At 39.8% G+C, this 17,090-nt stretch overlaps 1 protein-coding gene across 18 annotated transcripts in view; it reads left to right on the top strand.

Moving 5' to 3' along the window:
• The window catches only part of cep104 (centrosomal protein 104), a 126,498-nt gene that overhangs the window by 28,589 nt on the left and 80,819 nt on the right, over positions 1 to 17,090 (top strand). For all 18 annotated transcript variants that reach the window (XR_009807288.1, XR_009807289.1, XR_009807292.1 and 15 more), the window contains one exon: positions 6,234 to 6,310. Coding sequence is in view for 11 of the 18 variants with exons in the window: in XM_061904809.1 (XP_061760793.1) it covers positions 6,234 to 6,310 (77 nt within the window). In the remaining 7 variants the exon portion in view is untranslated. The remainder of the gene's footprint in view (positions 1 to 6,233; positions 6,311 to 17,090) is intronic.

Below are 17,090 nucleotides of genomic sequence, written 5' to 3'. Positions count from 1 at the left end.
CTAAAGTTAAAAAATACTGAATAAATATTTAAAAAAAGTAATACTACGTGAACATCTGTTTTTGGCCTTAAAAATAAACCTTTTACGGAGTACTATAATTAAATTGACTAAATCATGACTGTCAATGAACTCTCCTAAAATAACAGATATCACCTCAACCTTCATAAACAAACCAATCCTTAAACACATTTTTTCAACTTCCACCCAAAACAAAGACACAAAATTACAATACCAAAACAAATGCAGGGTGGATTAAGACTCCTGACAACAAAATTGGCAATCATCCGACTCTGTCACATTCCATAGTTTAACATTTTTTTTTCCATGGGTAAGAAGTTATAGATAATTTTAATTTGAAAATAACGATTTTGCACATCGATAGTAGTTTTGCAGATTAATCTGTATAATGCATCCCACGGCAACGGGCAATCAAAAAAGTCCTCTCATTTTCCACATGTGTTTTTTTGATTGTTTGGTTGAAACTTTTATTAGTAGATTGCACAGTACAGTACATATTCTGTACAATTGACCACTAAATGGTAACACCCGAATAAGTTTTTCAACTCGTTTAAGTCCATCCATCCATCCATTTTCTACCGCTTATTCCCTTTCGGGGTCGCGGGGGGCGCTGGCGCCTATCTCAGCTACAATCGGGCGGAAGGCAGGGTACACCCTGGACAAGTCGCCACCTCATCGCAGGGCCAACACAGATAGACAGACAACATTCACACTCACATTCACACACTAGGGCCAATTTAGTGTTGCCAATCAACCTATCCCCAGGTGTTTAAGTCGGGGCCCACATTTATCAATTCATGGTTATATGGGGCAGCCTTCAGAGATTTCTTTATTAAATACAATTTATATATTTTTTCCAATTATTTTAGTTTACTTTTGCCAACTAGAAATCCTTATTAGAGGTTTACAAACAAAAAATTGAATAGTTCCATAATTAATTATTTGTTTCTGTCTTTTCCCTATTACTATAGTTTGTTGATTAAAGCTCCCTGTTAATATTTGAACCTCTCTCAGGCTTCTGTACTGGAACAGTTTATCCCCAAAGTTTAAAAAAAAAAGGTTCAGAACCCTGAAGTTATAGGCCTAACAAACGATTAAGAGTCTTTAATTAACATTTTTCAGTAGTGGCATAGAATGAGTACCTGGAGAGAACCAGTGTAGTACAGCAAGTGGCGTATATATATATATATATATATATATATATATATATATATATATATATATATATATATATATATATATATATATATATATATATGTGTGTGTGTATGTATGTATGTATGTATATGTATATATATATATATATATATATATATATATATATATATATATATACACACATACACACAGTGGGGCAAATAAAGTATTCAGTCAGCCACCGATTGTGCAAGTTTTCCGAATTAAAATGATGACAAAGGTCTGTAATTTTCATCATAGGTACACTTCAACTGTGAGACACAGAATGTGAAAAAAAAATCCAGGAATTCACATTGTAGGAATTTTAAAGAATTTATTTTTAAATTATGGTGGAAAATAGGTATTTCGTCAACCATTCAAAAAAGCTCTCACTGATGGAAAGAGGTTTTGGCTCAAAATCTCACGATACATGGCCCCATTCATTCTTTCCTTAACATGGATCAATCGTCCTGTCCCCTTAGCAGAAAAACAGCCCCAAAACATGATGTTTCCACCCCCATGCTTCACAGTAGGTATGGTGTTCTTGGGATGCAACTCAGTATTCTTCTTCCTCCAAACACGACCAGTTGAGTTTATACCAAAAAGTTGTATTTTGGTTTCATCTGACCACATGACATTCTCCCAATCCTCTGCTGTATCGTCCATGTATCCATTTTGGTATAAACTCAACACGTAGTGTTTGGAGGAAGAATACTGAGTTGCATCCCAAGAACACCAAACCTATTGTCAAGCATGGGGGTGGAAAAATCATGCTATGGGGCTGTTTTTCTGCTAAGGGGACAGGACGATTGATCCGTGTTAAGGAAAGAATGAATGGGGCCATGTATCGTGAGATTTTGAGCGAAAACCTCCTTCCATCAGTGAGAGCTTTGAATGTTTGACCAAATACTTATTTTCCACAATAATTTACAAATAAATTCTTTAAAATTCCTACAATGTGAAATCCTGGATTTTTTTCACATTCTGTCTCTCACAGTTGAAGTGTACCTATGATGAAAATTACAGACATCTGTCATCATCTTAAGTGGGAGAACTTGCACAATCGGTGGCTGACTAAATACTTTTTTGCCCCACTGTATATATATATGTATATATATATATTTATATATGTATGTTTGACTAATGGATGTGTCAGGTATGTAGTAATGAGATACAAGGGCAAGCCAGGATGCAATCACACTGGAGGCCTTTTAGTGAGTCGGTGTAATCAGATAGGCTTGCAGACAGATAGCTTCTGCGGTAGGGAGAACACCTTTTAAAACACACACACACACACGATAAAGACACGGACACACTCCCGCACAGATTCCAGCGAACAAGCAGTGCATTGTTTTTGTCCGATAACCTTATTAAGCACCTCTACCTCAGTGCTGACTCCGCCTGGAGGGTTCAGATGTTTGCGTATGACTTCTTCTGTGCTCTCAAGTTGTGTCTGGATGCTTCAATGGCTGCAGACAACCTGTGTTCGTATCAAAGAAAAGACAAAACGTCGTGAATGGATTAAATTATCTTTCAGTCGAATTTGCAGATATGATAGATAGATAGATAGATAGTACTTTATTTATTCCGTCAGGAGAGTTCCTTCAGGAAAATTACAATTTTCAGCACAATCCCATTCAAGATCAGACAAACATTACAGGGAGACAGAACAGGATCGCTGACGGGGCTGCCGGCTTCCAGCGCCCCTTACAAAAAATACAGGTAAACAACGGGGGGTGGGGGGGCAAGAAAAAAATAGAAGATTAAAATAAAATTAAAAAATCGGTCTTAGCCTAGGCCCTGGAGTGGGGGTGCAGACTGAGGCCAAGGGAAAAAACCCAAAAAAAAAACCAACAACAACTCATAGCCATAGTACACATCCCTCTTACATGTGGCCTTAATCAACATTTAGAACATCTAACTGCTGTGTCACCCAATATATGATATGACTACAGTAGATCCCCGCATACCTTATTTACTTGAATTGCCTGCGCTTAAAAATTTGAGTGTGATGTAAGGATACCATCATGAAAAGCACATTTTTAACAAAAAAAACGTTATCATGGTCTTACCTTTACTTATAAATGAAGTCCATGCGCAGCTCCTTCTGATCAAAAGCATCGATAACTTGTTTATAGAAGTCTTCCTTATCTTTCTTCAGTTTTAAAAGTCTCTCTGTCTCGATGGAGATCTTCCTTTATTACCTCCTGCTTCGATTGAAAGTCCAGTTTAGAAAACTGTTTTATTTTAGATATGTAGTCCTCCATGTTAAAAGTGCAAGCGAGAGGAAAAAATAAAGGATCGCTGCTCACTCTTGCTGCTTGTTGTCACTTCTTCTGCAGCCGAGTAGTCGCAAGAAGGATCACTTGCGCCCTCTGCCACCAGGAGGCGGGAGTCATTTAATGACTCATATTTGACACACACAACTACGGTATATTAATAAAACATAGCTGCTTACTGTTCTTTTTAGCATATTCAATAGCTTGGACCTTAAATCCTACTGAATAGCTCTTAATCTTCTTCCCTCTATGCGATTTCAAATTATTCAAATCAGCCTCTTCCGTTTTGAAAATGATGACAGGTGAAGTGTCACTCGTGACGTGACGAGTTTGACCCTGCGGAAAATCTAGGCATATGCTAATTATTTTGCGGAACGAGTTTGACCCCGCGGAAATTCTAGACATGCGCTAACAAAAATAATAGTTTGCGAAACGAGTTTGACCCGGCAGTAATTCTAGGCAGGCGCATACTATATACCCGGCGGCAATTCAAGGAAATACGATATTTGCATTCTCAGTATTCACAATCTACATGCATATGCAGATTTATTCTCTCATTCATGAAATATTCATAGTAACTTGAATAGAAAATGATAGGATACTGCTATCTGCTGGGGAAAACAGTGCTATGAATACAACTATCAATCCAACAGAGGGCGCTGTCCCACATGTCAATTCGCCCAACATTTTGAAGCTGGACGATGCTTTGACAAGATGTAATGTTGCATTATTGCACTGTTTCTAACTTTCTACAATACTGCATACTGTATGCCAATAATTGTGTCAAATTTAATTTAGAATGCATTTGATAACTATCCATCCATCCATTTTCTACCGCTTATTCCCTTTGGGGTGGCGGGAGGCGCTGGTGCCTATCTCAGCTACAATTGGGCGGAAGGCAGGGTACACCCTGGACAAGTAACCACCTCATCGCAGGCATTTGATAACTATGTGAGAGATTTTACAGCGTTTAGAGCATGGGTGTCAAACTCGTTTTCATCAACTTACTGTATGGCTGCCCGTTACAGTGAATATATATGAATATAAATATTCCACAATTTCGTATGCACTTGATTATTTTTATTTTTTTTACCTACTAATTGAATAACACTCTTGCCTTAAAATTATAAGTTTAAGTGACAGGCATATATTTTAGTATTTATTTTTATTCGTACAAAAACAAAAGTAATACAGCAGAGGTGTCCAAACATTTTGCATCGAGCGCCGTATACCGAAAAATGAAAGAATGTGCTCTCATTGAAAATGCTCAAATCAATCCAATGTAATGTAAGCTATTAGGACAAAACACTCACGTCTTAACATTGTAGTAAACAGTGACGAGGCAAATTAGTGTTATATCGAATAATATATGTCATTAATAATGAATTCATTATTTTTTACAATATACATAGGGCCAATAAACAAGCTGTGGGACAAAAATGACCCTGGGGCCACACTTTGGACACCCCCTGTAAAACTGTATTAAACGATTTCATGCAGTGCATGTTTTCTTTCTGTCAGAGTGGAAAGAAAGAGTACATTTGGTAAGAAAGATTGATTGATAAACATTATTTGGCCCTGCGATGAGGTGGCGACTTGTCCAGGGTGTACTCAGCCTTCCGCCCGAATGCAGCTGAGATAGGGACAACGGTAGAAGAAGCATGGATGGATGGATTATTTCCAGGCTTTCGTGGGCCATATAAAAATGATGATGACTCCATCTTGACACCCATGATTTAGCGTATCAAAATTAAGCGTTTTTTTTGGGGTGGAGGGCATTTTATGGGTGTGCCCGTTATTCACTTTTTTGGCCAATTTCAGGGGGTCTTGGAACATAACTCCAGCAAATAGCACATACCTACTGCATTAACACCTCCAAAGGCTTAGTGGCCACATGCGTGGACAGCACCTTTTAGCTCTTATTTCCAAAATTGTGTACACTACTGAATTGGGGTCTTATGGCCGCTTATGTGGACACTTATACTGTCATCTGGTGGTGTCAGAAGAGTATAACATGCATTGGAATTTGGAAAAAAAAAAGTTTAAAAATAAGAATTAGCATGTCACTAAACATGAAGTACACGTTTGTGTACTTATGGACTAAGTACATCATATCAAAAGATGACTCTTAGGTTTTATTCCAATTAGGGTCCAATAAGCCCAAATAGCAAAAAGAAATTAATAAAAACATGTAAACAAACAGCTCCAAAGGCTTAGTGGCCACATGCGTGGACAGCACCTTTTAGCTCCTATTTCCAAAATTGTGTACACTACTGAATTGGGGTCTTATGGCTGCTTATGTGGACACTTATACTGCCATCTGGTGGTGTCAGAAGGGTATAACATGCATTGGAATTTGGAAAAAAAAAAGTTTAAAAATAAGAATTAGCATGTCACTAAACATGGAGTACACGTTTGTGTACTTATGGACTATGTACATCATATCAAAAGAGGATTCTTAGTTTTTATTCTAATTAAGGTCCAATAAGCCCAAATAGCAAAAATAAATAAATAAAAACATGTAAACAAACAGCTTGGGCCTTAAGAGGTTAAGTTAGGTGCAGAACTATTTGGACACTAACAGAGGTTCTGTGATTTAATGTGTTTTGTCTGGTATATCTTCATAAAAAGGCCATTTTGGAACCTCCTTTAAGGCAGTAACAAAAGACTATGACACGTGGAAGTATAGTGCGGTACAACAAGAGTACATCCTGTATCTGTGTCTGTCTGTGTGTGATTTGTCCATCTGTCTACCCCCAGCCAAGCAGAGTGCAGCTGATCGAACACTACCTCAACAGCACTCAGCTGGAAGCCGCCTCGGACGCGACCCTCCTGGGGTGAGACTCGGCCATTGAACCCCGGTGTCTTCGTCCCGTGACGATAACGCTGTGCAACAAAGCCATTTAGTCTGGAAGCCAACCAATAAAGCATTCAAGGTCACTTGCATTGGAAGCAGGTGGTGGCCAGAGCAAAACACATTTGGAAATGCATAAAACATATACAGGACTGTCTCAGAAAATTAGAATATTGTGATAAAGTCCTTTATATTCTGTAAGGAAACTAAAAACATGGAAATGTCATACATTCTGGATGCACTACACATCAACTGAAATATTATAGCCTTTGATTATTTTAATATTGCTGATTATGGCATACAGCTTAAGAAAACTCAAAAATCCTATCTCAAAAAGATAGAATATTTCCTCAGACCAAGTAAAAAAAAAACGATTTATAACAGCAAAACCAAATCAAACATTTGAAAATGTCAATTAATGCACTAAGTACTTGGTTAGGAATCCTTTCGCACGGATTACTGCATCAATGCAGCGTGGCATGGAGGCAATCGGCCTGTGGCATTGCTGAGGTGTTATGGATGCACAGGATGCTTCAATAGCGGCCTTTAGCTCATTTGCATTATTGGGTCTGGTGTCTTTCAGCTTCTTCTTTACAATATCCCACAAATTATCTATAGCAGGAGTCGGGAACCTTTTAGGCTGAGAGAGCCATACAAGCCAAATATTTTAAAAAGTATTTCCGTGAGAGCCATATACTATTTTTTTTAAGACTGAATACAACCAAAAGTGTGCATTTTTAAGTAAGACCAACATTTTTAGAGTATAATAAGTCTCTTATTATTTTTAATAACATTGTTATTCTGAAGCTAACCAACAATAAATAAAATGCTTTGTACCAATAATGCGACTTCTTGAACAGGTGCGGTGGAAACCGAATGGATGGATTAAAATGCACGAGAATGTTATATATTTTGAACGTTATTTTTGACACTGATTACCAGCGGAATTATTCATTACTTACCATGTTAAGCAATGTCAGCTAAGATGTATCTGAGAGCCAGGTGCAGTCATCAAAAGAGCCACATCTGGCTCTAGAGCCATAGGTTCCCTACCCCTGCTCTATAGGGTTCAGGTCAGGGGAGTTGGCAGTCCAATCGCGGACAGTAACGCCATTGTCAATACACGAGTTACTGGTGGTTTTGGCACTTTGAGCAGGTGCCAGATCATGCTGGAAAATGAAATCATCATTTCCATAGAGCTTTTCAACAGATACAGCTTCAATAGCCGTATTCCCCTGGTCAAGCCACTCCTGAACTCTAGACAACGCAAGAAGCGTCCGACTGACGGACAGTTGCAGAGTGGTCCTGTTTTCAGACGGAAGCAAATTTTGTATTTCATTTGGAAGTCAAGGCGGTATAGTCTAGAGGCAGTCTTTCTCAAAGTGTGGGGCGTGCCCCACTGGTGGGAAATAAAGACATGACAGGTGGGGCGCGTGAAACGGGAGGAGATTCCACTTTAATTTTTTTTTTAAATTATTATATTTTTTTTTACAACCCCGTTTTCTATACAAACTGTAAATCACTTTGTGATTCTGTCAGTGAAATCCGCTATATCCCACCTAGTACCAACCTCGTCACGTCCGTTGTGTCCTGAGCAAGACACTTCACCCTTGCTCCTGATGGGTGTTGGTTGGCGCCTTGCATGGCAGCTCCCTCCATCAGTGTGTGAATGTGTGTGTGAATGGGTAAATGTGGAAGTAGTGTCAAAGCGCTTTGAGTACCTTGAAGGTAGAAAAGCGCTATACAAGTACAACCCATTTATCATTTATATAAATTAATTTAAATTACTTATTTTTCCTGTAGGCCAGGGGTAGGGAACCTATGGCTCTAGAGCCAGATGTGGCTCTTTTGATGACTGCATTTGGCTCTCGGATAAATCTGAGCTGACGTTGCTTAACAGGATAAGTAATGAATAATTCCACTTGTAATCACAGTGTTAAAAATAATGTTCAAAATATAAAACATTCTCATGCATTTTTATGTTCAAGAAGTTGCATTAATGGTAAGAAGTAATTTATTTATTATTGGTTAGTGTTGGGCTTGCCCTCCAAGGGGTTCTTCAGACCACCAAGCACCGACAGGAGAGCCTGTTTTAGGGTTACAATATATATATATTTTTTTTCAATTAGTCCCTCAGTTGCTTTCCAGCAATTGTCTTTTTCTCTCTGTCCTCACTCGCGCTCTGGCTCCAGCCCCAACCCTGTCTCTCCTCCTGGCTGCTGCTTATAACAGAGCGACAGATGTTTGGATAAAAAGGCCCAGGTGGGCCATCTACGCACCTGTCGCTGATTTCGAGGCCGGTCCTGGCAACATCCCGCTTTGCTGCAGGCCCGCAGGCCACGCCCCCTCCACAGTTAACTTCAGAATAACAATGTTAATACAAAGAACAAGATACCTATTATACTCTGGAAATGTTGGTCTTACTTAAAAATGCACACATTTAGTTGTGTTCAGTGATAAAAAAATTATTATATGGCTCTTAGGGAAATACATTTAAAAATATTTGGCTTCTTGGCTCTCTCAGACAAAACGGTTCCCGACCCCTGCTGTAGGCTTTAAATTTCTAGGTAGGAGCGAAAGTTTGAACGTCGCAACAGTAACTAATAGGGGCGGGGCTGAGCGGAACAAACTTTCGCGCGGATGGGTAGCAGGCTAATGTGTGGACCACAATTACACAAAATTGATAAATTGGCTTCATATAGAGTTGCATACAGAATTGCTCAATGCAAAAAAGCACACACAATTGCTGAGCAGCTGATTCTCCCCGCTGCAATAGACATGGTGTCAGGTCATGCTTGACGAGACAAGCGCAGCAAAATTAAAAGCTGTCCCACTGTAAAGCGAGACGTATATGCGACATTGCAAGTGATCTTGAGGAACAACTCGTAGACCAGGGGTCGGCAACCGGCGGCTCCGGAGCTGCATGCGACTCTTTGATCACTCTGATGCGGCTCAGCTTGTCGTCCTGCTTGTCAAACCTTGGGATGCGCCCACCACGGAGAAATGTGGGTGTCCAAGTTAAAGCGCCTTACAGCGGACCAATCAATCAATCAATCAATCAATCAATGTTTATTTATATAGCCCTAAATCACACATGTCTCAAAGGACTGTACAAACCATTACGACTACGACATCCTCGGAAGAACCCACAAAAGGGACTGGGAGAATTCACATCCAGTGGGACGCCAGTGACAATGCTGACTATGAGAAACCTTGGAGAGGACCTAAGATGTGGGCAACCCCCCCCCCTCTAGGGGACCGAAAGCAATGGATGTCGAGCGGGTCTAACATGATACTGTGAAAGTTCAATCCATAGTGGCTCCAACACAGCCGCGAGAGTTCAGTTCAAAGCGGATCCAAGAAAGCAGCCAGAGTCCCGTCCACAGGAAACCATCCCAAGCGGAGGCGGATCAGCAGCGTAGAGATGTCCCCAACCGATACACAAGCGAGCGGTCCCTCCTCGGTCTCGACTCTGGACAGCCAGTACTTCATCCATGGTCATCGGACCAGACCCCCTCCACAAGGGAGGGGGGGGACATAGGAGAAAAAAAGAAAAGAAGCGGCAGATCAACTGGTCTAAAAAGGAGGTCTATTTAAAGGCTAGAGTATACAAATGAGTTTTAAGGTGAGACTTAAATGCTTCTACTGAGGTGGCATCTCGAACTGTTACCGGGAGGGCATTCCAGAGTACTGGAGACCGAACGGAAAACGCTCTATAGCCCGCAGACTTTTTTTGGGCTCTAGGAATCACTAATAAGCCGGAGTCTTTTGAACGCAGATTTCTTGCCGGGACAAATGGTACAATACAATCGGCAAGATAGGATGGAGTTAGACCGTGTAGTATTTTATACGTAAGTAGTAAAACCTTAAAGTCACATCTGAAGTGCACAGGAAGCCAGTGCAGGTGAGCCAGTACAGGCGTAATGTGATCCAACTTTCTTGTTCTTGTCAAAAGTCTAGCAGCCGCATTTTGTACCAACTGTAATCTTTTAATGCTAGACATGGGGAGACCGGAAAATAATACGTTACAGTTATCGAGACGAGACGTAACAAACGCATGGATAATGATCTCGGCGTCTTTAGTGGACAAAATGGAGCGAATTTTAGCGATGTTACGGAGATGAAAGAATGCCGTTTTTGTAACGCTTGAGGATGTTTCACGCCAGAAGGCCGTTCTTGCTCGGAATCACAAACGGTGTGATATTGAAAACCTCCCCAAACCAGACAAACTTGTGTTCGAAACTTGGAACTCTATCCCCGACTTTTATGTGAACATGAAAAAGTATGCACTTGGAGTCCTGTCGATCTTTGGATCCACATATGTATGTGAGCAGGTGTTCTCCAACATCAACTTTATTAAAAACAAACATGGCACACGCCTCCCAGATGAGAGTTTACAATCCTGTGTGAAGATAAAGGTGACGTCATACAGCCCGGATGTGGAGACGCTGTGCTCTGCGGTTCAGGAGCAGAAATCACATTGACCACGTATGATAAATATTGTAATTTCCTATAATTTTGCATATATTCACATTTTTTAATTGTTCAGTGAAATAGATAGTTTACGGCATTTTCGGTTCTCTGCCAGTGAATAATTTAAGTTTGGCGGGGTTTTTTTTTCATTACTACAAGGAGGACTTAAATAGACATTAAGTATTTTACTTAACCTTCAACCCGACGTCTTTTTCGGAGTTAAAACGTTTTGTTGCATGCAGACATTTTATGTCATTTTTTCTGCAGTCGTTCATTGATTTCATAAACGTAACCCATCATAGTTTGTTTATACATAGCACAAAGCAAAGAGAAAACTTTATATGCAGTGTTTTTATTTTTATTTTATTTTATTTTGTAATTGTTTTGTCCGGTCCAGCTTCCCAGGCAAATCATATAGTTGATCTAGATGCTTATATCGGCTGTTCACATTTACTTTACAGAAGAGAAGTGTAGAATACTTCTCTTGTTGCCTTATTTAAATTTGACTTTACTAAATTTATTTATATCATCATTTGGTGCTGCAAGGGATAGAACGAGAAAAAAAAGGAAGACAGGGGGGGAAATTGTGAGGATCAGAGGGGGATTAGACAGTTTTATTTCATTTTAAATTTCAAAAGAGTTTTGTGGCTCCCATTGTTATATTTAATTTGTGAAATGGGTCAAAATGGCTCTTTTTCGTAGACAAATTAAAATAAAGTCGTTTTGCTTTGCAAGTGGACGAAGCTACTGACAGCAATAAAGACTGCCTGTTCATCGCATATGTCCGCTTTGTGAATGGCAAGTCATTGTGCGAGGATTTACTGTTTTGGAAATACATAAAACATAGAGCCACTGCTGATGAGCTGTTCAAGATAATAGACGGTTTCCTCAAAGAACACGACCTTAAATGGGAAAACTGTGTGGGTTTTTGCTCTGATGGCGCACAGACCATGGCAGGGTCAAGAAACGGGCAGCAGTCTCTAATAAAGAGGGTTGCGCCAAATGCGTATTGGACACACTGCGTCATTCACCGGGAAGCACTCGCGTCAAGGCAGCTCAGCCCCGAACTCAATGAGGTTTTAACATGTTGTGAGCGCGGTAAATTTGATCAAAACACGAAAAAGTGGCACTTTTAATTTATTTATTGTGGAACTTAATGCAAGTTATTTGATTTATTATTGAACTTGATGCAAGTTATTTGATTTATTATTGAACTTGATGCAAGTTATAACACTTTTGTTTTATTTATTATTGAACTTGATGCAAGTTATTTGATTTATTATTGAACTTGATGCAAGTTATTTGATTTATTATTGAACTTTATGCAAGTTATAACACTTTTGTTTTATTTATTATTGAACTTGATGCAAGTTATTTGATTTATTATTGAACTTTATGCAAGATATAACACTTTTGTTTCATTTATTAATGAACTTGATGCAAGTTATTTGATTTATTATTGAACTTGATGCAAGTTATTTAATTTATTATTGAACTTGATGCAAGTTATTTAATTTATTATTGAACTTGATGCAAGTTATAACACTTTTGTTTCATTTATTAATGAACTTGATGCAAGTTATTTAATTTATTATTGAACTTGATGCAAGTTATTTAATTTATTATTGAACTTGATGCAAGATATAACACTTTTGTTTCATTTATTAATGAACTTGATGCAAGTTATTTGATTTATTATTGAACTTGATGCAAGTTATAACACTTTTGTTTCATTTATTAATGAACTTGATGCAAGTTATTTGATTTATTATTGAACTTGATGCAAGTTATAACACTTTTGTTTCATTTATTAATGAACTTGATGCAAGTTATTTGATTTATTATTGAACTTGATGCAAGTTATAACACTTTTGTTTCATTTATTAATGAACTTGATGCAAGTTATTTGATTTATTATTGAACTTGATGCAAGTTATTTGATTTATTATTGAACTTGATGCAAGTTATAACACTTTTGTTTCATTTATTAATGAACTTGATGCAAGTTATTTGATTTATTATTGAACTTGATGCAAGTTATTTGATTTATTATTGAACTTGATGCAAGTTATAACACTTTTATTTGAGTTATTATTGAACTTGATGCAAGTTATAACACTTTTGTTTCATTGTTGTTGTTTCATAATGCAAGATGGCGGCGCCCGGACGGGCTGCGACACTGCGGTGCTCTTGCTAAAGATGGAACATTTGGCGGAAATGCCGGACAGTTCTGCATACTTCATGGCTGGCTCGCATCGTGGTCACTCCGTGATCACGTACGACCGCCAGACACTTCTGGATATGGACATATTGGGCCGTTTTGGACTGATAGACGCGGGCGTGCTAAACATGCTAACTAGCATGGGGATTCATCGGCGGCTACATCCAGCGGCCTGTGAAGCAGGGGAGTCTAGTAGCAGCGGGGGCCGTCTACGGAGCAGACGCCAGCGGTGTGATCGGAAACGCGGATGTCGAGCGGGGCTAAAAACAAAGCAGAAGGCTAATCCCCACAGTACACCACTTCCCTCCACCCTGAAGACGGATTTAGATGGAAAATGCGAGACTACTGGTCTGGGTAAGGAGTCTGTTAAATTAGAACAAGTTTTTTCTACTTTGAGTGTTTCAGAGTTGGACATGTGTTTTACTGAGGTGGCTAACTATGATGCGTGCAGTTTATCAAAGCAACAAACAAACAATCGGAAAATCCCCGTTACTGAGGAGGCTAACTATGATGCGTGCAGTTTATCAAAGCAACAAACAAACAATCGGAACATTCCCGTCGTATCAATTCCTAGATATGGTCGTAATTATACTGAATGCACTGGGCATAATAAACACAACATTATTAATATTGCTACTACGGATAATTTGATAAAAAATTCCCTAAAACAGCCCACTACCTATAATGTAGGTTTTTTAAACATAAGATCATTGTCTCCCAAAACGTTGTTAGTTAATGATATTATCAGAGACAACAATCTTAACGTCATCGGTCTCAGCGAAACCTGGCTTAAACCAAACGACTTTTTTGCGCTAAATGAGGCATGTCCTCCTAACTTTACACATGCGCATATTGCCCGTCCGCTTAAAAGGGGTGGGGGGGTCGCACTAATATACAACGAAAACTTTAACCTTAGTCCTAACATAAATAATAAATATAAATCGTTTGAGGTGCTTACTATGAGGTCTGTCACACCGCTGCCTCTACACCTGGCTGTTATCTACCGCCCCCCAGGGCCCTGTTCGGACTTCATCAATGAATTCTCAGAGTTCGTTGCTGATCTAGTGACACACGCCGATAATATAATCATAATGGGGGACTTTAATATCCACATGAATACCCCATCGGACCCACCATGCGTAGCGCTCCAGAGTATAATTGATAGCTGTGGTCTCACACAAATAATAAATGAACCCACGCATCGCAACGGTAATACGATAGACCTAGTGCTTGTCAAGGGGATCACCGCTTCCAAAGTTACGATACTCCCGTATACTAAAGTATTGTCCGATCATTACCTTATAAAATTCGAGGTTCAGACGCATGTTCGTCAAACTAATAATAATAATAACTGCTATAGCAGCCGCAACATTAATACGGCCACAACGACAACTCTTGCTGACCTACTGCCCTCGGTAATGGCACCATTCCCAAAGTATGTGGGCTCTATTGATAACCTCACTAACAATTTTAACGACGCCCTGCGCGAAACCATTGATAACATAGCACCGCTAAAGTTAAAAAAGGCTCCAAAAAAGCGCACCCCGTGGTTTACAGAAGAAACTAGAGCTCAGAAATTATTATGCAGAAAGCTGGAACGCAAATGGCGCACGACTAAACTTGAGGTGCACCATCAAGCATTTAGTGATGGTTTAATAACTTATAAACGCATGCTTACCTTAGCTAAAGCTAATTATTACTCAAATCTCATCCACCGTAATAAAAACGATCCTAAATTTTTGTTTAGTACGGTAGCATCGCTAACCCAACAAGGGACTCCTTCCAGTAGCTCCACCCACTCAGCTGATGACTTTATGCAATTCTTTAGTAAGAAAATTGAAGTCATTAGAAAGGAGATTAAAGACAATGCGTCCCAGCTACAACGGGGTTCTATTAACACTGACACGATTGTATATACGGCGGATACTGCCCTCCAAAATAGTTTCTCTCGTTTTGAGGAAATAACATTAGAGGAATTGTTACAACGTGTAAATGGAATAAAACAAACAACATGTTTACTTGACCCTCTTCCTGGGAAACTGATCAAGGAGCTCTTTGTATTATTAGGTCCATCAGTGCTAAATATTATAAACTTATCACTTTCCTCGGGCACTGTTCCCCTAGCATTCAAAAAAGCGGTTATTCATCCTCTCCTTAAAAGACCTAACCTCGATCCTGACCTCATGGTAAACTACCGACCGGTGTCTCACCTTCCCTTCATTTCAAAAATCCTCGAAAAAATTGTTGCGGAGCAGTTAAATGAACACTTAGCGTCTAACAATCTATGTGAAACCTTTCAATCCGGTTTCAGGGCAAATCACTCGACGGAGACAGCCCTCGCAAAAATGACTAATGATCTATTGCTAACGATGGATTCTGATGCGTCATCTATGTTGCTGCTCCTCGATCTTAGCGCTGCTTTCGATACCGTCGATCATAATATTTTATTAGAACGTATCAAAACACGAATCGGTATGTCAGACTTAGCCCTGTCTTGGTTTAACTCTTATCTTACTGATAGGATGCAGTGTGTCTCCCATAACAATGTGACCTCGGACTACGTTAAGGTAACGTGTGGAGTTCCCCAGGGTTCGGTCCTTGGCCCTGCACTCTTCAGCATCTACATGCTGCCGCTAGGTGACATCATACGCAAATACGGTGTTAGCTTTCACTGTTATGCTGATGACACCCAACTCTACATGCCCCTAAAGCTGACCAACACGCCGGATTGTAGTCAGCTGGAGGCGTGTCTTAATGAAATTAAACAATGGATGTCCGCTAACTTTTTGCAACTCAACGCCAAAAAAACGGAAATGCTGATTATCGGTCCTGCTAGACACCGAACTCTATTTAATAATACAACTCTAACATTTGACAACCAAACAATTAAACAAGGCGACACGGTAAAGAATCTGGGTATTATCTTCGACCCAACTCTCTCCTTTGAGGCACACATTAAAAGCGTTACTAAAACGGCCTTCTTTCATCTCCGTAATATCGCTAAAATTCGCTCCACTAAAGACGCTGAGATCATTATCCATGCGTTTGTTACGTCTCGCCTCGACTACTGTAACGTATTATTTTCGGGTCTCCCCATGTCTAGCATTAAAAGATTACAGTTGGTACAAAATGCGGCTGCTAGACTTTTGACAAGAACAAGAAAGTTTGATCACATTACGCCTGTACTGGCTCACCTGCACTGGCTTCCTGTGCACTTAAGATGTGACTTTAAGGTTTTACTACTTACGTATAAAATACTACACGGTCTAGCTCCATCCTATCTTGCCGATTGTATTGTACCATATGTCCCGGCAAGAAATCTGCGTTCAAAGGACTCCGGCTTATTAGTGATTCCCAAAGCCCAAAAAAAGTCTGCGGGCTATAGAGCGTTTTCCGTTCGGGCTCCAGTACTCTGGAATGCCCTCCCGGTAACAGTTCGAGATGCCACCTCAGTAGAAGCATTTAAGTCTCACCTTAAAACTCATTTGTATGCTGTAGCCTTTAAATAGACTCCCTTTTTAGACCAGTTGATCTGCTGTTTCTTTTCTTTTTCTTCTATGTCCCACTCTCCCTTGTGGAGGGGGTCCGGTCCGATCCGGTGGCCATGTACTGCTTGCCTGTGTATCGGCTGGGGACATCTCTGCGCTGCTGATCCGCCTCCGCTTGGGATGGTTTCCTGGTGGCTCCGCTGTGAACGGGACTCTCTCTGCTGAGTTGGACCCGCTTTGGACTGGACTCTTGCGACTGTGTTGGATCCATTGTGGATTGAACTTTCACAGTATCATGTTAGACCCGCTCGACATCCATTGCTTTCCTCCTCTCTAAGGTTCTCATAGTCATCATTGTCACCGACGTCCCACTGGGTGTGAGTTTTCCTTGCCCTTATGTGGGCCTACCGAGGATGTCGTGGTGGTTTGTGCAGCCCTTTGAGACACTAGTGATTTAGGGCTATATAAGTAAACATTGATTGATTGATTGATTGATTTATTATTGAACTTGATGCAAGTTATTTGATTTATTATTAAACTTGATGCAAGTTATAAGACTTTTATTTGATTTATTATTGAAC

The sequence above is a fragment of the Nerophis ophidion genome, linkage group LG06 (assembly GCF_033978795.1).
Source record: "Nerophis ophidion isolate RoL-2023_Sa linkage group LG06, RoL_Noph_v1.0, whole genome shotgun sequence".
Taxonomy (NCBI): domain Eukaryota; kingdom Metazoa; phylum Chordata; class Actinopteri; order Syngnathiformes; family Syngnathidae; genus Nerophis; species Nerophis ophidion.
The sequence above is the reverse complement of the archived record's forward strand: the minus strand, read 5'-3'. Positions and strand labels throughout refer to the sequence as shown.